Consider the following 27001-nt stretch of genomic DNA (forward strand, 5'->3'; position numbering starts at 1 on the left):
GCTATGTTCTCAACAATGGGAAGGACCAGCTTGGAAAGTGTGCAAAAAGCAATGAAGGAATCCTTCTGGGATACTCCCCTCAAAGCAAAGCCCACAAAGTCTACAACAAAATGGCACACTGTGTGGAAGGAAGTGTCCATGTTCTATTCAACGAGACATCCTCCTCTAAAAAGGAGGAAACAGTGATGATTAAGATAATGAACCACTTTTGCTCCCTGGGATATATCTAGAGTTTCAAATGGGAAGGCTGATTTAATGAGTAAGATGGAGGAGAAAGGTGATAAACAATGCAATATCCTCTTCTACTTCTCAAGAGGAACCTGGTACTTCCATTACAACCCCTGAAGCTGAAGAAAAAGTTAGAGATGTAGTGCAAGGCACTCTTCAAGTAACAAAACAAGGAGTGCAGGGAAATCCATTTAACTTACCTAGTTTCTCTACCAATCAAACTTCAGTCCCAAATTGGAAACACAAAAACTCTCATTCACTTGATAATATAATCACCCCCTTGATTCTAGAGTTTAGACAAGATCAAAACCTAGAAATTCCCTAGCCTTCTCAACATTTATATCCCAAATGAAACCCAAAAATATCAAGGAAGCCTTGTAGGATGCAGACTGGAGTACTGAAATGCAAGAGGAACTGCGTTAATTTGAAAGAAACAAGGTATGACACCTAGTACCTAGACCCCAGACAGATCCATCATAGGGACCAGTTGGGTATTCAGGAATGAGCTAGATGAGCATGGAAATGCTACGAGGAACAAAGCAAGGCTTGTTGTCCAAGGATTCAATCAGGAGGAAGGGATCGATTATGATGAGACTTTTGGCCCAGTAGCTCGCATGGAAGCTATTAGAATCCAAATTGCCTTTGCTTCACATATGGAATTCACCTTATTCCAAATGGATGTGAAGAGTGCCTTCATGAATGGTTTGCTCAAGGAAGAAGTCTATATCAAGCTACCTCCAGGTTTTTGAATGCGATGTGCATCCTGAACATGTATTCAAATTGGATAAGGCACTGTACATATTCAAGCAGGCCCCTAGAACCGGGTACAAGAGACTATCCAAGTTTCTCTTGGAAAATGGCTTCACAAGAGGAAATATTGACAATATATTATCTTTGAAGAAACAGGGAAGGAACCTGCTCATTAATCAGATCTATGTGGATGACATCATACTTGGAGCTACAACTAAATCATTATGTGAAGAATTTTCTAAACTCATGGGAAGTGAGTTTGAAATGAGTACGATGGGGAACTGAATGTCTTCCTGGGTCTTCAAGTGAAGCAGTCCATACAGGGAACGTGTATCAGTCAGAAATGCATAAAACAAACTCTTGAAAAGTATTAATATGGCAACATGGGAATCATTGGATCTCTACTCTACCTTAATGCCAGCATTCCAGACATTGTATTCAGTGTGGGATTACATGCAAGGTTCCAATCAAATTCTGAGGAATCTCATCTGAAGGCTACGAAGATAATTCTGAGATATTTTAAGGGCACACAGAACCTGGTTCTCTACTATCCTTCAGGTGACAATTTCAACCTTATTGGTTATGCTGACGCTGATTATGCACGTTATCTAGTGGACAAGGAAAAGCACATTTGCTAAAGAAGAATATCTATGTGTCAACACGAGTTCTATAAACATGGCAAAGAACCCAGTTCAACACAAGAAAACCAAGCACATTGATGTCAGATACCATTTTTGCAGGGGCTGTGTGGAAAAGGTCTTATTTGTATAAGATTTTGTTGCACATAAGATAAAATTGCAGATATCTTCACCAAAGCTCTGAGCAGGGAACACCTTGAGAAACAAGATGGCAATGGAATTACTTAAACCTAATTGAGAACCTGGTTCTGCTGACATGACTATGATAGTCACACTAAGGTAAAATAGGCTAAAGTGTTTTTTGACTAGGCCTAACTCACATCTATACTATTGCAGGTAAACACGCATGATGATCATAGAATCTAAATGTACAGTGTTGAACTTCGGAGGAGAGCTGTAAAAACCCTTTTACAAAAACAGGTTAGGAACCTGGTTCATGCACCACAGGTTAGTAGTAATGTGTTTTTTGCATGCTTGTTCAAGGAAAAAGATAGCAAAGTTAATTCAACTGCCATATCATCCGACTTTTCAGACCAGTAGTTCTAAACCATTGTCTCTCTTTGCACCTTTTACCACCTCTCTCACCATGGCCAACGAATAATCGACTTTTTCTATTGCCATCAACATCACTCCCCCATCTCCTCCTCCCTTAACACCATCACCAGAAACCCACTTCTGCAATATACCTGATACTACTGTACCTATATCTGTTTCCTCCTCATCTCCCGTCACCTCTACTCATCCATCGAAACCTTATCTCACCTCCATGTGTTGCAAACCCAATTTCTCCTCTGTTCCTGAATCTCAGGGGAAAAAAAACCCATTCTTAGGGGATGAAGGGACTCTGGAGCTTTTTGAGTCTCTGGTTCATGACATTGTCTCAGAGGAACCTAATAGAAGAAAGAGGCTTTTGAGTCTGCCTTGTAGAAGAGTAGGCAGAGTATTAAGAAAAAGAAGAAGCGGTTAATGAAATAGGGGGAAGTTGTGGCTGATAAACACATTTAAGTGGTTGAGGTTGATAAAGATGCTATGGAGGAACCTAGTTCCTTAGTAAAAAGATATACAAAAGTATGTGGTTGAGCAATATTTGTCTTGAAAAGTGCCATTGTGGCTGTTGCAAGCAGGACCGGGAAGTTTGTTGAAATGTCTAGAACACAAAAGTGGGAAACTGTGGGAGGACCTGGTTCAATAAAGACCATTCCAAGTGACAGTGGCCTTAGGCAGGAGAGTCTGAGCACTCAGAAAAGTCTTGTGGGGTTGCACGTTTGCCTGACAATCTAGGAGATGGCAGGTATGAGACAAGTTCTGGACTCAGGCAACTAGTTGAGAACTTGTGGGAGAAACTACTTGACTAACAGTTGTCTGCAACTGCCCACATGGACCTAGCTATCAAAACCATTGATGCCTCATCTTCGAAGCCTCCCTCTTCTAGTACCCCCTAGGATCCTCTCAGTAGCCAGTTATCTTTTGCTCTGCTGATTTTGTGGTTGTTGTTTCTCTTTATGTTTGTCTTTTTATGATGGCATGTTGGATTTCACTGTGCTGCTCCTGTTGAAACAGTCAAATTTCTTATCAATAAAACAACTCTTCTTTTTCTTGTAAAATGCTTGTTTTCCCTTTTGCGTCTTTTTTCTATCATGATTGTGTGCACATATGTGGCATGAGTTAGCTTTGTTGGACTTCTTTATGCCTTTTTGCTTGACTTTATCTTTTTGTTGATGCCAAAAGGGGGAAGAATAGAATCAAGGGGAACATATGTCAGGGGGAAGAATAGAGTCATGGGGAACATAATACAGACATATGTCAGGAGGAAGAATAGAGTCAGGGGGAACATATGTAGTTGCTGGTACCTAATCTGGTTAATTCAAATAGTCATCAATGTTACAAGTTTGTCATCATCAAAAAAGGGGAAATTGATGGGCTTAAGGTCTTTTAATCTATGTTTTGATGATCTAACAAACTTTTTGTATTGAACCAGATAAAAGACCAAGAACGATAGTAAAAAGTCAGGGGGAACATATAGGGAAACATGTGTAAGTAAGGGCATAAAGTCAGGGAGAACCTGTAGTCTCCTGTTATTTAATCTGGTTCTCTGAACTCTAACTCCTCGTTTTCAATGCTAAGTTTGTCATCATCAAAAAAGGGGGAAATTGATAGATTTTCAATACCTTTGCCTTGTGTTTTGATAAAAACAAACTTAATGTCAAGAACCAGATAGGGAACCTGACTCACTTGGATTACACTGCATCTAACGTATTCCAGCCAAATGTGAACTTTCTACAGCTTCATAAGGTAGGAAGCTAGACAAGGACCTGATACTCTTGTGGGTTCCTCATGGAAGTACAAAGTCAATTGGACACTACTGGAAATGAAGATTCTTCCGCACTACAATGTTTCCAGCGCCCACTCATTCTCTGATCAACTAAAGTATAATGATTCAAGTTACTCAACTCAAGACAATCTGGGCAGTGTGCACAACTACCAGATTAGGAACCTGATCCTTTGGTGTTCCTCTAACAGAAGTACAAGTCAACTATATAGCTGGAACGCAACTGAGTGACTGTCCGCAACTGTACAAAGAGGAACACAATAGGGACCTGGTCCCTTAGGGTTCTATGACAGAAGTACAAGTCAACTACAGTTGGAAAGCAATTGCAGAAAGTGACTGCCTGCAACAGTGCAACAGATAGTGCAGCAGTCACTTCCTATTAAGATTGGACATCACTAAGGATGTCTTGTGTAGTATAAACCTTATTCAAGGCATAAGATTCAGGTCCAACACTTGCAAATACAGAAAACAAAAATTCTCTCAAGTGTTCAAGAACCTCTCTCAAGAACAGAGCTGCTGCAACCTCAAGGACCTGATCCAAGATTGATGATATCTTAAGCCCTTAGTATTGTTGAGTCTTTGTTATGTGTTCTTCATTGTAACTCCTATACGGGTTTCTTAGAAGCATTGTCTTAGGAACAAACCAAAATCTGTAAACTCCCTGAGTTTATGGTATGGCTAATATCAGTCATAAGCAAAAGCCTTTGTAACCGTAGTGTGATAAAGTGGCTTGTCGTGGAAATATCACAAGTTAGTCAAAGGCTTTATAACTGTAGTGTGACAAAGTGGCTTATGGTGGAAATACCACAAGTTAGTCAAATTCTTTGTAACTAGGATAGTTATAGAGTGGCTTGTGATAAGTATCACAAGTTATTTGAAGTCTTTACAATAGGGTTATTGTAAAGTGGCTTGAAATAAGGAGATTGCAAGTTAGTGAAGTTAAAAGCCTATATGTGTAGGTCGTGGTTTTTTTATCCCCTTGTGTGGGATTTTTCCACGTAAAAATCCTCGGCCTTTTTTATATACAGCTTTACTAGCATTCACAACAGAACCCCACAAAGGACCAGGTACTCTACTGTTTGGTGGACTCACACAAACTTAGCACTGTACCAAACTGATATGGGGCTAGATTCCTATATAGTTTGGTTCATTAGTATTTTCAGAGGAAACACATAGAGAACCCGGTTATCTATACAGTCTGGTGGATGCACAGTTTCTAACAACCCACATCAGCTACAGGGATATGAAGTTTCTTGGGTTTGGCAGGCTATAATCATTGGTTTGTGGTGGGGTTCTCATCTAATGCAGCCCCGACGACTAGGTTGACCTAGAAGGGTGCCCAGTTCAGGTGGTCGGACAAGTGTGAGGCGAGCTTTCAGAAGCTCAAGACAGCTTTGACTATGATACCGGTGTTAGTTTTACCCACAGGTTCAAGGCCATATACAGTTTATTGTGACGCATCTCGTATTGGACTTGGTGCGGTGTTGATACAGGATAACAAGGTCATTGTTTATGCTTCACGGTAGTTCAAGATTCATGAGAAGAATTATCCAGTTCATGATTTGGAGTTAGTAGCAATTGTTCACGCATTGAAGATTTGGAGGCATTATTTGTATGGCGTATCATGTGAGGTGTTCACGGATCACAAAAGTCTACAGTATTTGTTCAAGTAGAAGGAGCTAAATTTGAGGCAGAGAAGGTGGTTGGAGCTATTGAAAGACTATGATATCACCATCTTATACCATCCGGGAAAGGCCAATGTGGTGGTCGATGCTTTGAGTAGGAAGTTAGCCAGTATGGGCAGTCTTGTGTATATTTCGGTCGGTGAGAGACCGCTTGCTTTGGATGTTTAGGCTTTGGCCAATCAGTTCGTGAGGTTGAATATTTCTGAGCCCAGATGTGTGTTAGCTTACACAGTCTCTCATTCTTCTTTATTGGAGTGTATCCGAGATCAACAGTATGATGATCCTTATTTTGTGTCCTTAGAGACACGGTGCAACACAGTGGTGCCAAGCAGGTTACATTAGGAGATGATGGGGTTTTGAGGCTGTAGGGTCAAGTTAATGTGCCTAATGTAGATGGGCTCCGAGAGTTGATTTTTGAGGAGGCCCATAGTTCCCGGTACTCTATTCATCCGGGCACTGCTAAGATGTATAAGGATTTGCAGCAGCATTATTGGTGGAGGAGGATGAAGAAGGGTATTTTTGCATATGTGGCTCGGTGTTTGAACTGTAGCAGGTAAAGTACGATCATCAGAGACCTGGTGGTTTGTTCCCGAAGATTGAGATTCCTGAGTGGAAGTGGGAGTGTATCCCTATGGACTTCATTGTTGGACTCCCACAGACTCAGAGGAAGTTCGATGTAGTGTGGGTTATTGTTGATAGGCTGACCAGGTCAGCACATTTCATTCCTGTGGCAGTCTCATATTCATCTGAGAGGTTAGCTGAAATCTATATCCGGGATATTGTCCATCTTCATGGTGTGCCCGTGTCTATCATTTCTGATTGAGTTAAGCAATTTACTTCGCATTTCTGGAGGGCAGTTCAACGTGAGTTGGGCACACGGGTCGAGTTAAGCACAACATTTATGCTCGGACGGACGGACAGTCCGAGCGTACTATTTAGATTTTGGAGGATATGCTCCGAGCTTGTGTTATTGACTTTAGAGGCTCGTGGGATCGGTTTTTTCCTTTAGCGGAGTTTGCCTACAACAATAGTTATCAGTCGAGCATTTAGATGGCTCCTTATAAGGCTTTATATGGTAGGCGGTGTCGGTCGCCGGTTGGGTGCTTTGAGCAGGGAGAGACTCGGTTGTTGGGTACGGACCTAGTACAGGATGTCTTGGACAAGGTGAAGATCATTTAGGATAGGATTCGTACAGCCTAGTCTAGGCAAAAGAGCTATGATGATCGCAAGGTTCGTGATGTGGCATTCATGGTTGGAGAGCGGGTATTGCTTCGAGTGTCGCCTTTGAAGGGCGTGATGAGATTTGGAAAGAAGGGCAAGCTTAGCCCTAGGTTCATTGGCCCGTTTTAGATTCTTGATCGAGTGGTAGAGGTGGCTTTCAAACTTGCATTGCCACCGAGTTTATCAACTCTACATCTAGTGTTTTGTGTATCCATGCTTCGGAAGTATCACAGTGATCCATCCCACGTGTTAGACTTCAGCATTGTCCAGTTGGACAAGGACTTGACCTCTGAGGAGGAGCCGGTAGCTATTCTAGATCGGCACGTTCGCCAGTTGAGATCGAAGAGTTTCCCTTCTGTTCGTGTTCAATGGAGAAGTCAGTCTGTCGATGCTGCGACTTGGGAGTCCTAGTCTGATATGCAGAGTTGTTATCCCTATCTTTTCTCCGACTCATGTACTTCCTTCTTATGTCCGTTCGAGGACGAACGGTTGATTAGAGGTGGAGAGTGTGATGACCCAAAATGTCATCACTTGTTTTAGAATATATATTTTGTGTTCTGAGGCCTTAGAACCTCCTTTTTGTCTCAGCTCAATATGTGTGCGCAATCCGGGAATGTATCCGGAAAGCCATTATGTGAAAATCTGTGAAAAATGATGAATTTTGCTTTTAAAATGAATTTAGGTTGACTTTGGTCAATATTTTGTGTAAACGGACCCGGACACATGATTTGGCGGTCCCAACAGGTCCGTAGGAAAACATAGGACTTGGGCGTATGCCCGGAATTGAATTCCGATGTCCCAAGCCCGAGAAATGAATATTCGAAGAAAATTGTTTAACTAAATTTTAAGAGTTTTTGGAAATTTAAATGTATTTTAAATTGATGGTATCATACTTGTATCTTGGTTCCGGAGCCCGGTAAAAGTCTTATATGGTGCTTATATCGAGCCCGTAAAATTTGGTAAGAAACGGACTTGAAATGACGTGAATCGGACCCTCGGTTGTGAAATTTGAAACTTAAGTGTTCTTGAGATTTTTCTTTGACTTTGATGCTAAATTCGTTGTTAAGATGTTAATTTGGCAATTTGATCACACGAGTAAGTCCATATGATATTTTTCAGCTAGTATGCGTGTTTGGTTTGGAGCCCCGGGGGCTCGGTTCAGTTTTGTATAGGTTTCGGGATGTTTTTACACTTATAAAAGTTGTAGGTTTTCAGTTTCTGGTATTCTGGAGTTTTGTTCTTCGGTTTCGCGGAAGGACTCTCGCGAACGTGAAGGGTAAGTCAGGCAGAAGGACAATTCATTCTACGCGAACGCGAGAACCAGGTCACAAACGCGAAGCCTTGAGGGAGCTACCCTTCGCGAATGCGACGACCTTTTGGCCAGGACAGGGAAAAAAGGATTTTTGTTCTATGCGAACGCGGCCACTTGCCCACGAACGCAAAGGCTTGAGGAGCAAAAGCTCCATGAACGCGAGCCACTAAACGCGAACGCAAAGGCAACTGGGCCTGACCCTTCGCGAATGCGACAAGCCATTCGCGAACGCGAAGAAGGCCTGTCTAGTGAATTAAAAACAGTGGCAAAATCGGGATTGAGTCAATAATTTCATATTTTCAAAACCAGAGAGCATTGAGGCAATTTTCAAAGAACAAGTTCTTTCCCAAAACATTGATATATGATTCTAAACCTTTTTCTTTCGATTTCCCATTGCATTTCATCAATCTTCATCCAAATATCTAGGGTTTTATGGTAGAAATTAGGAATTTGGGTAGAGTTAGGGCTTTTTGATTAATTGGGATTTAGACCTCGTTTTGGGGTCAGATTTCGAAACTAATTGCATATTTGGGCTCATGGGTTATTGGGTTTTGGTCCGAACCTCGAGTATCAACCAAGCGAGCCCGGGGTCGATTTTTGACTTTTTGGGGAATGATAGAAAACCTATTATTAAGCATTGGGTATGATTTCTTTAGCATTTATTGATGTTGTTAAATTAATTTGGACTAGATTCAAGTAATTTGGAGGCGAATTCTAAAGGAAAAGCGGTGTTTGAGGCTTGAGTTGGCCGTGGAAGTTTGAGGTAAGTGTTTGGTATAACCTTAGCTTGAGGTATTAGGAATTATGTCTTAATTGCTATGTGTTAATTGTGGAGTACGACGTATAGGCATGGTGACGAGTATCTATACGTCCGTGTCAAGCATGCCCGTAAGTCTAGTATTGTAATTGTTATGACTCCTCTGTGATTTATTCATGCCTAATATGATGATTATCATTGTTGGTTCCCTTGTCGGGATGTTATTGTTATGATATTTTCTCCCTTGCCGGGATGTATTGTTTATTATATTGTCTCCCTTACCGGGATGTTATTGCTTATGATATTGTCTCCCTTGCCGGGATGTATTGTTTATGATATTGTCTCCCTTACCATGATGTTATTGCTTATGATATTGTCTCCCTTGCCATGATGTGATTACTATACTCTTGCTCCCTTGCTGGGATTCTTTGTGATTGATGTTGAATTGTAAATGGGATCGGGTTGCACACCTACAACAAGATATGTGAAATGGGAGCGGGTGGCATGCCGCCACGATAATATTTAAAATAGAATCGGGTTGCACGCCTGCAACAAGATATATGAAATGGGTGTGGGTGGAACGCCGCCACGGTAATATTTGTAATAGGATTGGGTTGCACGCCTGCAACAAGATATAAGAAATGGGAGCGGGTGGCACGCCGCCACAGTGATATTTGATATGGGATTGGGTTGGACGCCTGCAACAAGATATATGAAATGGGATTGGGTGGCACGCCGCCATGCTAATATTTGAAATCAGATCGGGTTGCACGCCTGCAACAAGTTATATGAAATGGGACCGGGTGGTACGCCGCCACGGTAATATTTGAAATGGGATCGGGTTGCACACCTGCAACAAGAAAGAGATGAAAGTGAAGACTATGTTTGTTTTTCTTATTATTGTTAGCAATTGACTTTTAGTTTCTTTACTTTCCTCTTTGGTATCCTGTTGATATTTGATACTCCCCACAGCATGTTTTCCCCTTCACATCTTTACTACGAATATCTGTTTTTACTTTCCGCTATATGTGATTTAACTGCACAGGTTTTTTTGTAGTCTGGTCCTAGCCTCGTCACTACTTTGCCGATGTTAGGCTAGGCACTTACCAGCACATGGGTCGGTTGTACTGATACTACACTCTGCACTGTGGGCAGATACTGGTACCGGAGCGTTTGGACTGCAGTGAGGTTGCTGCCTTCAGTCCAACAGGCGACCCGAGGTAGTCCTACATACGTCTGTGGGCCTTGGCATCTCCTTCTATCATTTCCTTCTATTTTTACTTATTCAGAGACAGATTTGTGTATTTATATTCAGACTTTATTTGTAGTATTTGTAGATGGTCCGTGACTTTGTGACACTAAATTTTGGGTAGTGTTGTACTTCGGATTCATGTAATGATGTTTGGTTAAACTATTAAGTTTTTGTCTTCCGCATTTTTGGGTATTTAATTTATTCCGTTGTTTGATCACTTATTTATTGAACTGTTGAACATGCTTAATAAAAGATGTAATAAATTTATAACACTCGGCTTGCCTAGCTTTCACGAGTAGGCGCCATCACGAGTCCCGGAGGTGGAAAATCCGAGTCGTAACAGCTACTATGGGAAGCTTATGACCTATCACTAAGAACAAGGCAAACTTACTCGTATAACAAGTATTTCAAATGTCGTCTCCATCAGTTCCTATCTTTGATTTTTGATCCTCAAAGGGGGAAAGTCTATTTCAACTGAAGTGGAAGAAGGAGCGAATATTGCTAAGTCTTTGAGAAGACATTGGCTCTACTTAGCCCATATAGATCTATGAATCTCATCTCACAAAATTTTAATGATGTCTTGATCGCTAGATCTGGTCCAATCACTCTACGAGAGTTATTCGTGTAAGAGAAAATAGATGCTTTTCTCCACCATCCATGACAAACAATGGTGAATAACACTTCAACTAATAAGGAATAACTCGCAAATTTAACAAAAGTCAAGTGAAGGTTAACAAAGCATATGCAAGTTCAAGATAATCAAATTATCAAGCTGACAGATATAGTTGAAAGCATGATAGAGGGAGATCCAAGTGATGTACCTGGGAAGCTCCCTATGATGAAATATAAAGGAGACTTATCTTCAAGGCAAAGAATGACATATAAGGAACTTCATATTACATCTGACGGGGTTCTAGCTGCCTTGCCACCACCTCTAGCTACCTGACCTCTGTCTCTAGGTTGTTATGTAGACGGTGGAGAAACCAGTGCCGAATCATGGCATGAGTACCTTGTTGTGGCATTCTGCTCCTCAATTTAGGACAGTACCTCCTAATATGACCTACGTCACCACACTCAAAGCAACCACGCAGCTGGCCTTACTGCTAAGTCTGAGATGATCCCTGATGACCCGAATGACCATAGTAGTAACTCCGTAGTGGTGGTGCATTGATAGGGGTTAAAGGTGTACTGAATACTGGCTGCTCCGAACGTGATCCATAAGAACCACGACTGCCCAAAGAATCCTGTGCTACCTGAAGTTCTAACTGAATCGTCCTGTGAGGATGACCTCTACCAAATGAAGCCTCTAGATGAGGCACCACTGAGACCACCAAAATGATGAGGCCTTTTCTCAGATACCGCCTTTCTACCATGACCACGAATCCTCTCGATCCATCTAGCAATCTCTACAACCCATAAGAAAAGTCCAAGCTCCTCTACTGTAATCATCCACAATAGTTAAGAAATACTTAAAACCATTGTAAGTAGCCACTTTGTAGGGTCCCCAAACATCAACATGAATTAATTTAAAAGCCCTTTTTATTTTAATTTTAATGAAAGTAAAGGGAATTCTGGTTTGTCTAGATTTAGGACAAATGTCATACAAACAATCAGATCTAGAAATTAAAAAAATAAAATTGAGATGTTTCATTGATGAAAAAGGTAAATTCCCCAATCTAACATGCCAAAGGCTTACATCTGAAGTTGCATTTGCAGAGAAAGGAAAAGAAACTAATAACTGACTGAAGATCTTTTGATTTGTAAATGAACTTGTCTCTACTTTTGTGCTATTTCTAACTTGACTTGGCTCCAAGAGGTAAATTCCTTCCCTAACTTCACCAAAAACTTGTTCCCTCTTTACTAAAGAGTCCTGCAAGAAACACTAACTAGAAGTGAAAAAGAGAATTGACTGAAACTATAAACAAATAATAGATTGTATCTGAAACTAGGCATGTGTAATACGTTTTTCCAGAATGAAATAAGGTAGAATAGATATACTTCCTACATGAGTGACTGCGACTTTGAAAGAATTTGGTAAGTTTATACTTAAGGGAACTAAGAGGGCTGTTAAAGAAATAAAGGTATTTGTGTCAAAACACATGTGCTTAGAGGCTCCAGAATCAATAATCTATGTATTAGAGTTAAAAACTGAAAAACGAGTTCTATAATATCTTGCAACACCTATCTTGTGATAGGTGTTGATTCAGCACTTCACTCTGGCCAATATTGTTTTGTTTTGTTTGTTCCATTTGAAATGCTCCATTGCCTCTTACTTGCATCCGATTCCCCTTTGTGAACTCAAAGTCTTTTGAAAATCCTATTATTTTATAGCAATCATTGACAATGTGTCCAACTTTCTTGCAATGACTGCAAGATATATTAGGATTAAACTTGATTTTCTTTCCTTTGAAAGTTGAATTAATCTGAATAGAATTGTTAGTTCCCTTTTGCATGTTGTTTCCAAACTTTGGATACTGTGCATTCCCTCCTTGTGCCTGCCTTCCTCCTCTTTGTGCAAAATTATTTTGGTTTGTGATCATGAAAGTTGAAGAATCAGGACAAATAAGTGGATTGGCAAAGATCTCTTTCTAGCTTTTATCTTATAACACAAGAGAGTATGCATGATTGATGCTTCGCAAAGGATTCATCATGAGGATGTTTCCTCTTGCATGTCTGATCCATAACTATCATTCAAACCCATATGAAATTAAATGTGTCTTTAATCATTTAGTGACTTTTATAATCTTTGCTTTTCTTCACACACGCACACAAGCAACTGCACTTCATATCACAACTTAGTGAATCCAACTCATCCCATAGTCGTTTGAGTTTTGTGAAATAGATTGCTATGTCACTTGTTCCGTGAATTAATCCTGACAATTCTTTCCTCAGGTGATAGAGCTTAGCTCCATTTGACTGACCAAATATGTGCCCCAAACTGGTCTAGAGGTCCTTAGAAGATTTTGAGTAGATGACACTATCCCCTATGTCCTTGGATAGTGAGTTGAGCAACCAAGATGTCACCATGTCATTGCATCTGCTCCATGGCTGTTGATACCCAATTTTTTCCCAAAATATTTTTCAAAACTATGCCTTGGCATCAAATAGTATTTTTCACACAATTTTTGCGTTTTAAAAATATTTTTATTAATTATCCCGGCATTATATTTATAAAACAATCATTGATTGCATCACAAATATTTTATATAATAATTTTGTGGCTTAATTTTATTATTTGCATTTGTACTAAATTTCAATTATTGCACAAATAGCCACATTTGTATTTTAGGTTGCAATTGTAATTACTTTGTAATTATAGTCTATGCATGCATTATTATATTATGTTGCCAGAAAATAGCCTTTTATATTTTTAAAATATTAAGTAATTATTTTAAAATATTTTCAGGCATGAAAATCATTTTTTACAGCCTATTAGTTATTTTTAAAAATTGTTTTATCAATTAAAATATGGTATTTAACAAATGGCCCTCTTAATTTCGGATTTAGCCTATTTACCTAGCCCAATTTTAACCCCAATTCAATTGAACCAGCCCAAATCTACCCAGCCCAAACCTATAATATTTAACCCGGCCCCAAATCTATAATATCTAACCCGGCCCCAAATCCTATCAATTTTGGCCGTTGATCATAGAGATCAACAACCACCATTACCCCTTTCCTTTTTTAGTTCCAAACGACCCCTTAAACCTGACCATTCCCACCAAACAGCCGCCCTAAAACCTTCTCCTCTCTGTTCTCTATGAGACCTAAATCTAACCCTAGCTGCCGCCACCCAAAATCAACCTTAATCTCTTTGATCCCTGTCCGATCTATGGCTCCCCATGGCTGTACGAGGTCTCTACTTGTCTCCTATCTCCCTTGCTTGCTCGATTGTGTGATTTCATGGAAGGACATCGAAGTCATTTTAAGCTCTTCAAAAGTCTGTTTATGGTCCGTGAATGATTTACTGGTTAATCGATGTCTGAACATTTTGGTTATATTAGGGTTTGTTTTCTTGTTGTTTGTTGGTCAAACCTCTAGGTATCTGAAGCATTTTCAAACTCCCATGGCTATTCTTTTGGGTTCTTTTACTTCTTTACTACTATCTAATTTTTAAACACTATGATACTTCAGGTTTTGACTTCTAAGATTTCTATTTGCTCGAATCTCTGTATGTTGATGTGCCTTCAAGTTTTTCTTCTTTAATTGTTTTCAAATTAGGGTTTCAAATTATCTTTCGTCTAATTTCTCTGTGTTCCTAAAAGTTTGACTCAACCTATTTGTTTATGGGAATTGATACGTTCTTTCCAGAATTGTTGAGTGATTAGCTCCTTCAAAAAAATTTATGTGCACGATTCTTGGTTATTTTCATGTTTATGATCTTAACTAGTCGTTCTTGCCTTATTTGACTGCTGTATATTTACATGATTCTTTCCTTAATTAAACCCTTGACTATTTTATTCTGAAGTTCTTTATTTTAGTTTGATTTGAACTCCTTTCCATAATAAGGCTTCTGACTCTTACTTCTTTACTCATTTTGATTGAACCTCTTGCCTTAATTAGTCCCTGTCATTATAATTGGCTAATATTAAAGGAGAAGACTATGCTGAATCTTTGTGTGATTGATTCTGAAATCCCTTAATTGCTGATTGTTAATTACTTTACCTTATTTGCTCTACTCTTGACCTACTATATAAACTCTCTTATTTTAACTTCTTACATGCGAACATCAGTTTATCAATACTCTTACACTCTCAAAAGCTCTTTATTCTCTTCTGTTACTTGTAATTCTCAGTAACCTAGCCGGCTGTAAGCCAAGGCTGGCTATTTGCACCATCTCTGCTCTATACTCTGTATTCTCTCCTTAGCTGGTATGTTCTGATTCAATTCAAATTCCAAAACTATGTGTTTCTTTGTTGTTCAGTTCATTAATTGTGACCCCCAATCCTGTTTACTATTTTACTATCATGCTGCTCAATGTGTAACCAATATGCCTAGATCATACTACCTAACTACTATCTCACTTAAAATATTGGAGTTTGTTCTATTAGAATCTATGACTAGTTTATTTACCCACAAGGATCTGTTTACTGTTTAGCATGTCGAATCCTGCCTTGTGATAATTGCATGCATCTTGTTTGCTCACAAGCATGTCCAAGCTATATTGCTTGTTTACTGTCTCCCCAGCATGTCTAAATTCTTCTTGTTCTATATGTGCTTAGTATTTCTAAACTATGAATGTTTTATGAAGTGCTTGCCTAGTTTGGTCATCTAAATCTTGCTTACTCTACTTTACTAATGAGATCATGCTATGTCATCTAGCCCTACAAAGTACTCTGGTTGTGTGTCCAAGGTCTATGTGTTTTCAACATGTCTTTGTTGTAATCTTTGTAATTAACTTACAATTTCTTGAGAAGTTTGTGCGTCTGTTTGCTTATACACTAGGGTGTATTCTATGTGTGCCCAACCCCTCTTTCCATGTATGGAATCTGTTTGCCCCAAAATGTTCCTAAAAGCTGTTTGTTTTTGTGACTTGCATTCTGATTTCAAAAATGCTTTTCATGCTTTTCTCAAACTGTTTTACCACCCTAACTAGTACTGGTTTCAGAAAATCTCTTCACTCCTAAGGCCCTTCTTTATACTGTTTACCAAAACACTTTCAAATCATGTCAAACACTCTCACTTATTCTTAGGTTATTAAGTTCTCCCGTTCTGGTATGTGTACTGCTTAGAGATCCTTGAGATTTCTCTGAACTCTGGCATATCAGGGCTGGCTCTTCCACACTGCACATAAATCAATCCTTGTTTGAGAAAGGTCTGGGTGAGAGCACTGCCCGGGATCCTTGAGGTCCTTAGGGAACTATGACACACCTAGACATGAAATTGGCTATGAAATCTTGGGCATTTGAGACTAGTGAAGACTTGGTACACCAGGATTTGCTTTGCGCCTACTTCAGGCTCCCTATAGCTTTATTTATATTATATTTATGTAATTTTTATTCAATCATTGGTTTGTAATAATTAATTATGAACAGATAACGGGGTGACTAGTGAAAAGGGAGGGTTGTTGTATACTGTGGTTAAAGTCGGGTAGATAACATGTATATAGTGTTCATTTTGGTTTAAATACTTTTATGAGATAACATGCCTATAGGGTTCAAATGTCTTTCGTTAGATAACATGCCTGCAGGGTTTTGCTTTGGTTCAAATAAATTCTGCATGCTTTACTTAAAGTAATTAGAGATCATACCTATAGGATCTAAAATCAGATTTAATTAGAAATCATGCCTATAGGATTTAAAATTAGTTTTGAGTAGAGATCATGTCTATAGGATCTAAAATCAGTTTTAATTAGAAATCATGCCTATAGGATTTAAAATTAGTTCTAATTAGAAATCATGTCTATAAGATCAAAAATCAGCTTTAATTTTAGAAATCATGCATGTAGGTTCTGAATCAGTTTATTCAATTATCCTACTCATTTCTTTAATTGCCTTCAGCGCTGTGTTAATTAATATCACTACAAAGCATTCCTATAGGATAAAGGACTTCAAAAATATCCCCTTAGAATTGTGACTGCATATACACACTTAGGTAAGCCTTAGGGCGTTAAATAACTGTGAAACCAGTTCTATTTATATGTGAGATTATCCAGGTTTAACAAGCTGTAAAACTAGTAGGCAAACTGGTTAGGATCCTGCCACATCCCCTAAAATCCAAACGCTGCATGTTCTATTTTGTGATGTCCATCTGGATATCATGTTCTTAGGATTTCTAGACTTTCTTCAAAAATTGTGTTTTAGATGTGCTGTTTGTTTGCCTATATACATGCGGAGGTAAATGTGAGCCTTCTAACTACCTATCCTTATTTCCTTGTCCTATAAGTTATTTGCCTGTCGCCTAGATTTTTACCTTTTAAAAACCTTAGATTGTCTAGAACTGTCCAGATTTAGTGGTCCCAAATTCCTCAGGACCATAAGGAAGGGACGGGTAGCAGCACGCTTAGAGGTCGTTAAATTAAACTCACTTATATAACCACTAAGGAGAGGGTAATGGGTAGTAAAAGGATATAATGGCTGCGCGCTAATATCACGTGTAGCCCCCATTGAGGAGTGATTATCGGGCATTGCATGGTGTGATCCTGTAGGCTAATTAACCTAGGACTTCCCTTTCCCAATTCCTATTTGTTTAAATTTTATAAAATTTCTTTACATTTATATATGTGCAAGTTGTTCAAACCTCTCCCTTGCTTCCATTACCTGAATCGTACTTATATTTAGAATGAGAAAACATGTCTTTATTTGCAAATATGTGTTAAAACTATTTACTTGTTAAAATGACTAATTCACATAGTTTAAGTTTAGCCGGGAACCACCGTTGTGGACTGCGAGGGGTGGCTAACACCTTCCCCTCAAGGTTATTTCGAGCCCTTACCCGAATCTCTGGTAATGCAAACTAGTTACATTAGTTAATCACACTAGGTGCCCTAACACACCATAATCCGTTAGGTGGCGACTCTTCAAATACACAATTCCCAAAAGGAAACGAGTTGTTCCCCCATGAATGTCGAAACCCGGACTTCCCTGCAGAAAGGGAAAAAAGGGGGCACGACAGCATGTCGACTCTACTGGGGATATTTTAGGCTCTTACCATAGCGAACTTATTTTTTGAATTATTCCAAGCATGCTCTATCCCACGTACCCTTTCACCTTATTTGAATTCAACTGTCTATTTTTAAGAATTTATGATTTCTTTATTTTCCTGAAACTAACTTATCTTTTTTTTTTGTAACTGTCTTTCAATTATTTAAATCCTGGATTTATTATTTTTCTTATGTGCAAATACTTGACAACATGTTATTTATTGCTGCATAAATCATGCTCAATATCATATTCCGCTCGTGCGTAATTAATCCTATAGCAACACTTGATATGTGTTTGCGCTCTTCCTATATATCACCCTTTAAATTCGGAAAGACGTATTTGCGGTAAAACTAGTCGATCAGCCGTGCGTTTGACGGTTTTGTGCCTTTCCCCCTCAAGTTGTCTGCTTGAGGGTCCCAGTCTAGACCTCTATAGCAGCCTTATTTATTAATTGTACATGCATCATAGTCAAACCTAGCCGGGTTAATATGTTGTCCGCATAATAACCCTTTAAGACAAGCCTTGTCCAAAAGTCCATCGGGTTTTCCATAATCCCAACGGACGTAACCACGATTATGTTCATTAATTTGGAGAAATAAGTGCCAATATGCTAATCATTATTGTATAAATAGATGAACCTGGAGGGGAAAGGGCCTAACTCTCTTTTGTTTTGCAAAAAATGAGGCACGAGGTCCCCAGATTCGGTATGGTTAATAGCATACCCTCACTCTTTCTAGATTGGTGGAGGGATCTTCCATCATGTGACCAAAACCATGTGAAATGAGTCTTAGGAAATTTTTCTTCTCTGTTGGATCTTCAGCCCAACAAAATGTTGATCAAGGCTTCAACTATGTTTTGGGACAAGAAAGGGGCTGTGTTCCGTTTTGGGAACACAAAAATGACTCCCCTTCTAGAAGAAATAGGAGGATTTGTTGGGTTGCTTTGGGATAGCCCTAATCTATTAGCACCTAAAAATCGCGCTGCTAGGGGATTTCTAAAGATGATGGGGATGAAGAAAAATGACAACTTGAAATGCCTGAAAGACTCCTACATACCTTTTGACTTCCTTTATGAAAGATACGGTCACAACAACTCTTACCGTATTTTTGATGATGAGTTCTCAATCACCTCCTTGGGTTGGATTCATCGTAGGGTCTTCGTGTTTATTATGTGTTTCTTGGGCATGCTGGTATTCCCAATCCAAGGGGATAGAATTCATACTAGGCTGGCCATGGTGACCAAAACTCTGATGGACGGGATCGAGGGGGAGACATACACTATCGTCCCTATGATCATTGCAGACATGTACCGTGATTTGGAGCGATGTTAGAAGGGGTTCAGATTCTTCGAGGGTTTCAACTTGCTATTACAGGTCTGGTTGTTGGAACATCTCCAAAAGGGACAATACCGTCAAGAATTTTCGCGAAGGCCGTGGAATGATCACATAGCCTTACATCATCCCAAAAGAATGAACTATATTCCAGACATGTTTGTTCAACCGGAGGACGCTGTGGGATGGGTACAACTTTTCGAAAATTTGACCGAGGATCAGGTCTAGTGGATGTTCGAGTGGTTCCCTACCAATGAGTTCATCATTAGATCCAGAGATTTTCCACACTTTGTGTTGATTAGGTTAAGGGGCATATACCCTTATGCTCCTCTCAGGGTTATGAGAGAAGCAAGTTGGAGACAAATCATACCACGGGTTGCTAAGATGTGTAACTTCAGAGCCGATTTCCAAGATGACGCCATCACGTATAAGAATGAAGCACAACATATGTGGACCTCAAAGATTATTGTGGAGAAGGATACTATCGAGCCAAACCAATGTCATGCGGGCCACTCGTACCTCTACCCTTCGTGGTTGGAGGACAACATAGCTGGGGTGTTTGAGCCAAGGGTTGGGCCAGGAAACATAGTCATAGACGAGGTTGCTGAATCAGAGGTAAAGTACAACAAGCTGCGGAAAAGAGTTCGAGAGTTTGAAGATGAGCATATGGTGCAACATAAGGCTGACATGGAGATGATTAATGAGTGGAAGGAGAGAGCTACTAAATTCAGCGAGAGGCTGGAATATCTAGAGTACAGTTTAATGGAGTTGGAAGGGAAGATGAGAAAAAGGGTCACTGAGTGCCAGAACGCTGAGGGAAATGAAGGAGTGCATCTGGCCAGGGCATTCCTGTTGTTGAACCTGCGCGAGCTGGGAGAGTTGATCGACAGGAGCATCCAGTCTGGAGAGGGTCCTTCTGGGACCAAGTAGATTAGATTTATTTGCTTTCCTTTCAAATGTAATAAGGCCAAGTGCCATTAGCAACATTATCTCATTTAGTTTCATTTTGGTTTGTTTACTTTTACATTAATGAAATGAGGCAATTATTAGCACTAAATTTCTCCAAATTTATTTGTCGATAGGCCTACCTCGGGCACAATGAGGTTCCAAAATTAGGACACAAATTTACATTCCCGCAATATGTGTTTAAATATTGCAAACATTTCAGGATCATTACTGACTTGTTTACCTTTTGTTTTTCTATATTCTTTATTCCCATTCCCTAAGGTTGATTTGCTCATACTGGCATCATCAACATATCACCCCAGATCTAGATTCCCTCCACTATCTCCTCCTCCAAGCAAAACAAAAGCCAAAGGAAAATAAAAAATGGACGACTTAAGTGGTATTCGAAAGGAGAATGCTAAGAACGCAGAAACTTCATATGGTCGAAGTACCCCGGCACCAAATGATTTAGTTCTGAGGTTAGAACAAAAGATACTGGAACTACAGGGAGAACTTGAGCAAGTCTGCAACTTGGCAAACTTATCCCTCACTCTGAACGTCGCCAACATCAAGACAAAGAACCCAGCATCTCCTCAAAACACACCAAACCAACATCCACAAAACCCTCATGCACTGCATCAATACGCAATCCCACCCCAGAATCTCAATCCCCTACCAATACCAACTCTGCCACAACATCACCATCAACCAATTCAGTACCTACAAATAACCAGTTATCACACTCCCTAGAATACACCACAACCTATTCCTGATCCCCAAAACTCAACTAATGACCACCATTACACCCAGGCACCCGACACTCACCAAAACAATGCTATATACGTAGAAACTGTACCTCACTCTATCTAACCAACCTCCTATACACCAGAATCCTCCGAGAAGGACATGCTCATTAAAAACATGGCTGAGGAACTCAAGAAGTTGACGAGTCAAGTTAGGGTGTCGAAGGAGGCAAAGAAATAAAAGGTTTGAACTATGAAGACTTATGCATACAACGCTAGATGTAGAATTGCCAAAGGGTTACAAACCTCCCAAGTTCGAGATGTTTGACGGTACATGTGATTGCAAGGTTCATTTGAGGACTTATTGTGACAAGCTTGTTGGGGTTGGAATAGATGAAAGGATCCGGATGAAGCTCTTTATGAGAAGTCTTATGGGAGTTGGTTTGTCCTGGTACATCAGCTAGGATCCTAAGAAATGGCCAACTGGGTGAGTATGGCATCTGATTTCATAGACTGATTCAGGTTCAACACAGAAAATGCACCAAAATTTTTCTACATTCAGAACCTTAAGAAGAAGCCCACTGAATCTTTCCACGAGTTTATTGGAGGTCAGAAGAAACCAAAGTCAAGCCATCTTTGGACGAGGAACAGATGAACAAGTTCTTCGTCAGAGCACAGGATCCACAATATTACGAAAGGTTGATGTTTATTGAAAATCATAAATTCTTTGATATCATCAAACTCGGAGAAAGAATTGAAGAAGGAATCAAGAGGGGGATGGTGACAAACTTTGAGGCATTACAGGCCACAAACAAGTCATTACAATTAGGCAGCATATCGAAGAAAAGAGACATTAGGGTGGTAATGGTAGCTCAAGGCCCGAAATCTCTACTTACATATTAAACACCTCCACCCATATATCAAACACCCCCACCCACATACCAAGCACCGCCACCCACATACCAAGCACCGCCACCCACATATAAACCTTCATCTCCCAGATATTACCAACCAGCCACTGCCTATCATACCTATAATTCCCAACCATCTCATTTCCAGTCACCTCTAACTCACCAAAATTATCCAAGACCATGACCCAATTTTGACCGCAAGCCACCCAAACCGTACACTGCTATTGCTGAACCCATTGACTAGTTGTATGAAAGGTTTAAAGCCGCTGGTTACGTCACCCCTATTCCTGTTGTGGCATTAAAGAGTCCATCCCAATGGGTCAACACAAACAAAACCTGTGCATACCATTCCAGTATGAAAGGGCATACCATTGACAAGTGCCGAACATTGAAAGATAAAATCCAGACACTGATTGATAACAAGATTATACAGGCAAAAGAAGCTACACCCAATGTCCGCAATAACCCCCTCCCTAATCATAGGGGTGGCAGGATACATGTGATAGAAATGGATGAAGAATGGGATCTTAAGGGTTCAATCGGGCTTATTCGAGAAGGCGGTGACTTTAAACCTGAAGTCACACTTACTCCTATCATAGTGTAGGCTTAGTTACCGATCGAAGTTAAGGTAGCTGCATCAGTTCCATTTGATGTAGAGGTAGCTCCACCTGCAGCCACCCATGTTCCACTTGAAGTGGAAGTGGCCACAACTTTAACGGTGACAGTATCAATCGTACCTCCTTTTAACTCAAAAGAAATACCCTGGGATTATGTTGCCGAGGCTAGACAAAAAAGAAAGGCAAAGATAGAGGATTCCGATGTTGTGCAAGGAATGACTAGGACCGGGAGAATCTATACACCTAAATACTTGGGAGGACCAAGCAAGGATGCCGCTACCAAGCATCCTATTATTGAAATAGGTCCAGATGACCTTTGGAGGAAAGTAAAAGCAAAGGAATACTCTGTCATCGACCATTTTAAAAAAACCCCAGCTCAGATATCCATATTGTCACTATTGCAAAATTCAGAGGAACACAAGAATGCTTTGATTAAGGTGTTGAGTGAAGCTTACGTGCCCAACAATATCACCTACGGAGAGATGGACAATATGGTAGGGTAGGTGATGGAAAGTCACAAAATAATCTTCCATGAGGATGAGCTTCCACCTAAAGGGTTGAATCACAACCGAGCATTGCATATCACAGTGCAATTCAAAGACAAATTCATCTCCAGGGTCTAGATTGATAGGGGTTCAAGCCTCAATATTTGTCCACTGGATACTCTGAAAAGATTGGGAAAAGGTTTCCATGAAATACAGGCAGGGAGCATGAACGTGAAAGCCTTCGATGGGTCTCACAAAGGGCCACGATTGGGAAAATTAATCTCTGTCTGCAGATGGGGCCAAGTTGGTTCGATGTCGAATTTCAGGTGCTCGACATATCGGCCTTATACAATCTTCTGTTGGGACGACCATGGATACATGCCGTCGGAGCTGTGGCTTCCACACTACATCAAGCAGTGAAATTCGAATGGAACCATCAGGAGGTGATCAGTCATAGAGATGGGAGTAACCCCATTTACACTAGTCAATCCATTCCGGTTATTGAAAATAGAAGAAGATTAGGAGGGGAAACCTATCATCACATCAAACGTGTCAATTCCGTTGAGAAAGACAAATGGTGGAGCAACAAAATAGAAAGCATATTGGCATGGTCTGGGTATGAACCCGATAAAGGGCTTGGGAAGAATCTCCAAGGTATTACTAAACCAATACAACTGAAGCGTCACGGTACTACCTTCGGGCTCAGATACCAGTATACATGGCAGGAGTATGATGATTGGTCGCCTCCATGGCGTGGACCTTATTACCCTCTTGAGCAACCAGTGCCACGTCTGGGTCAAACTTTTCACCAAGCTGATACAATATGGGGACTGCAGAAGAAGAAGTGTTAGCTAGGCTAAGGAATCTGTTCCTAGAGGATGGGGATATGGATTGCAGTGCAATAATTGAGGAGGAGGAGGAAGGAGGCCTTACTATTCAGACTGTGGAGAAGGGAGCCGTCCTCAGGAACTAGACCGCCATACCATCTCGGGCCCGCCGAGTCCCTGGGTAGCTTGGCAGGTTTAATTCCTATAGCCATTCTAGGCATTTAAAGATTTTTAGTAATTTTGTTTTTAAGACTCACTTGTTTCAAAAAAATGCTCGATTCGTCGAGCCGTACTCATTTGGGTGTTTTAAGTCTTAATCAAATGCATTGCTCTTTATTATTTATTATTATCTTTCATATTTTTCTTTCTAAGCATTATTGTTACTTTTCCTGATGAACCGGTGACTGCGACATGTAATGAGGCAATGCAATGTGAGGATAGTGATTCGGATAAAGAAGATGAGATACCTGAGGAAGTTGTCAGGGAGGTTAAAAACTTTGAGAATAAGCCTAAGTCCAACCTGGACGAAACCAAAATAGTAAATTTGGGAGATGTTGGGACCGTCAAGGAGACTCGTATCAGTATTCACTTGTCGCCAACAGAGAAAGAGGAGTACACTCATTTCTTAAAGGAGTATGAGTACATTTTGGCATGTTCGTATGATGACATGATCGGTTTGATCACGTCCATAGTGGCTCACAAGTTGCTTACTAATCCCATGTGTCCGCCGGTGAAACAGAAACTCAGAAAATTCAAACCAGATATGAGCTTGAAAATTAAGGAGGAAGTTACTAAGCAGATCAAAGCAAAAGTTCTCAAGGTTGTTGAGTACCCAACCTGGTTAGCTAACATTGTGCAAGTTCCGAAGAATGTTGGAAAAGTCAAAGTATGTGTTGACTATCAGGATTTAAACAGAGCAAGTCCCAAGGATGACTTTCCACTGCCAAACATACATATCCTGATCGATAATTGCACCAAGCATGAACTCCAATACTTTGTGGATTGCTTCGCAAGTTATCACCAGATCTGGATGGATGAGGAAGACATAGAGAAAACCGCTTTTATTACACCATGAGAGGTATACTGTTACAAATGATGTCATTTGGTCAAAAGAATGCTGGGGCTACTTACATGAGGGCCATGCCAACCATATTCCATGATATGATACACAAAGAAATAGAGGTGTATGCAGACGACATCATTATCAAATCCAAGAGGGCCGCAAATTACATAACGGACTTGAGAAAGTTCTTTGACAGACTAAGGAGGTACAACATGAAACCGAACCCCGCAAAGTGTGCATTGGTGTTTCCCGCAGGAACGTTACTGGTATTCATTGTCATTCATCGAGGGATCGAGCTGGATCCGTCTAAAGTCAAGGCTATTCAGGAGTTACCACCGCCTAGGAGCAAAAAGGACGTGATGAGCTTCCTAGGATGTCTCAATTTTATCAGTCGCTTCATAACATAGTCCACATTCATATGTGAACCCATCTTCAAGATGCTGAGGAAATACGGCGAAACAAGCTGGACTGAGGATTGTCAGAGTGCTTTCGACAAAATCAAGGAGTACCTGTCCACACCTCCGATCATTGTCCCACCCGAGCCGGTACGGCCTTTGCCACTCTATCTATCTGTATTGGATGGAGTCTTCGGATGTGTTCTGGGACAACATGACGAGACATGGAGAAAGGAGCAAGCCATATACTACTTGAGTAAGAAGTTCACACCTTACGAAGCACGATACTCTCTGCTAGAACACACTTGATGTGCTTTGATCTGGACGGCCCAGTGGTTGAGGCATTACTTCTGTGCCTATACTACATACCTCATATCCAGGATGGACCCTTTGAAGTACATATTTCAGAAACCCATGCCAACTAGGAAGCTAGCCAAGTGGCAGATACTGTTGAGTGAGTTCAATATCGTCTATGTAACTTAAAAGGCGGTCAAAGGGCAAGCATTTGCAGATCATCTTGCTGAAAATCTGGTGGGAGGAGAATATGAACCCTTGAAAATGTATTTTCCTGATGAAGAGGTGTCATTTGTACGAGAGGACATTACCGAAGCATACAACGGTTGGAGGATGTTCTTCGACGGAGCTGCAAATTTCAAAGGAGTGGGCATTGGAGCAGTTTTGGTATCAAAAATGGGTCAACATTATGCGTTATCTGCTAAACTCAGATTTTCCAGCACCAACAACATGGCAAAATATGAAGCCTACATACTAGGATTCAACATGGCAATCGACATGAATATTCAAGAGCTGCTGGTAATCGGTGATTCAAATTTGCTTGTGCACCAGGTACAAGGAGAGTGGGCCACCAAGAATTCCATGATATTGCCATATCTGCACTATGTACAGGAATTCAGAAAGAGGTTCATGATGATAGAGTTCCATCATATGCCTAGAATTCAGAATGCGTTTACCGATGCATTGGCCACTTTGTCATCCATGATACAACATCCAAATAAGAATTTCATTGATCTTATCCCAGTGAGAATTCATAATCAGCCGACATATTGTGTCCATGTTGAAGAAGAAACAGATGGAAAACCTTGGTTCCATGACATCAATGAGTATTTGGCGAAAAGAGAATATCTGGAGCATGCAAACCACACTCAGAAACGCACACTCTGGAGATTGTCCAATCACTTCTTCAACAGTGAAGGAGATTTGTATAGAAGAACTCCTGATTTGGGATTGCTAAGGTGCGTCGAAGCAAAAGAATCTTCTAAACTACTTGAGGATATACATGATGGGACCTGTGGCCCGCATATGAATGATTTTGCATTGGCCAAGAAGATACTTAGGACCAGTTACTTTTGGATGACCATAGAGACAGATTGGATCCAATATGTCCGCAAATGCTACCAATGCCAAGTGCATGCCGATATGATAAAAGTACCGCCAAACGAGCTCAATGCAACAAGCTCACCTTGGCCATTCGTCGCCTGGGGAATGGATGTCATCGGTCCGATTGGGCCTACTGCTTCAAACTACCACATGTTTATGCTGGTAGCCATTGATTACTTCACAAAATGGGCAGAGGCTACATCTTAAAAATATGTAACCAAGAAAGTCGTCGCAGACTTTGTCATAGACCGTATTGTTTGCCGATTTGGAGTTCCCGAGTCCACTGTTACTGATAATGTTGCCAATCTCAACAGTGATTTGATGAAAGCCATGTGTGAAACTTTCAAAATCAAGCACAAGAATTCCATAGCCTATAGACCTCAGATGAATGGAGCTGTAGAAGCTGCCAACAAAAACATCAAGAAGATATTAAGGAAGATGGTAGAAAACCACAAGCAATGACACGAGAAAT

At 40.4% G+C, this 27001-nt stretch overlaps 1 protein-coding gene across 1 annotated transcript; it reads left to right on the forward strand.

Annotated features, from left to right (window-relative positions):
• The first annotated feature begins 24097 nt into the window (after positions 1-24097).
• Positions 24098-26736, forward strand: LOC138883337 (uncharacterized). Its single transcript, XM_070164019.1, has 4 exons — positions 24098-24559; positions 25174-25387; positions 25978-26051; positions 26188-26736. Exons 1-4 carry the CDS (start codon positions 24098-24100, stop codon positions 26734-26736), a joined length of 1299 nt encoding a protein of 432 aa, XP_070020120.1.
• Positions 26737-27001: the final 265 nt, after the last annotated feature.

This window comes from Nicotiana sylvestris, chromosome 12 (genome assembly GCF_000393655.2).
Source record: "Nicotiana sylvestris chromosome 12, ASM39365v2, whole genome shotgun sequence".
Taxonomy (NCBI): Eukaryota; Viridiplantae; Streptophyta; class Magnoliopsida; order Solanales; family Solanaceae; genus Nicotiana; species Nicotiana sylvestris.

Coding starts and splice junctions, on each gene's coding strand:
- LOC138883337 (XM_070164019.1), top strand. CDS start 24,098: ATGCAATGTGAGGATAGTGATTCGGATAAAGAAGATGAGATACCTGAG. Junction 24,560..25,173: donor AGAATGTTGGAAAAGTCAAA/GTATGTGTTGAC, acceptor CCCATCTTCAAG/ATGCTGAGGAAATACGGCGA. Junction 26,052..26,187: donor GTACAGGAATTCAGAAAGAG/GTTCATGATGAT, acceptor ATTCATAATCAG/CCGACATATTGTGTCCATGT.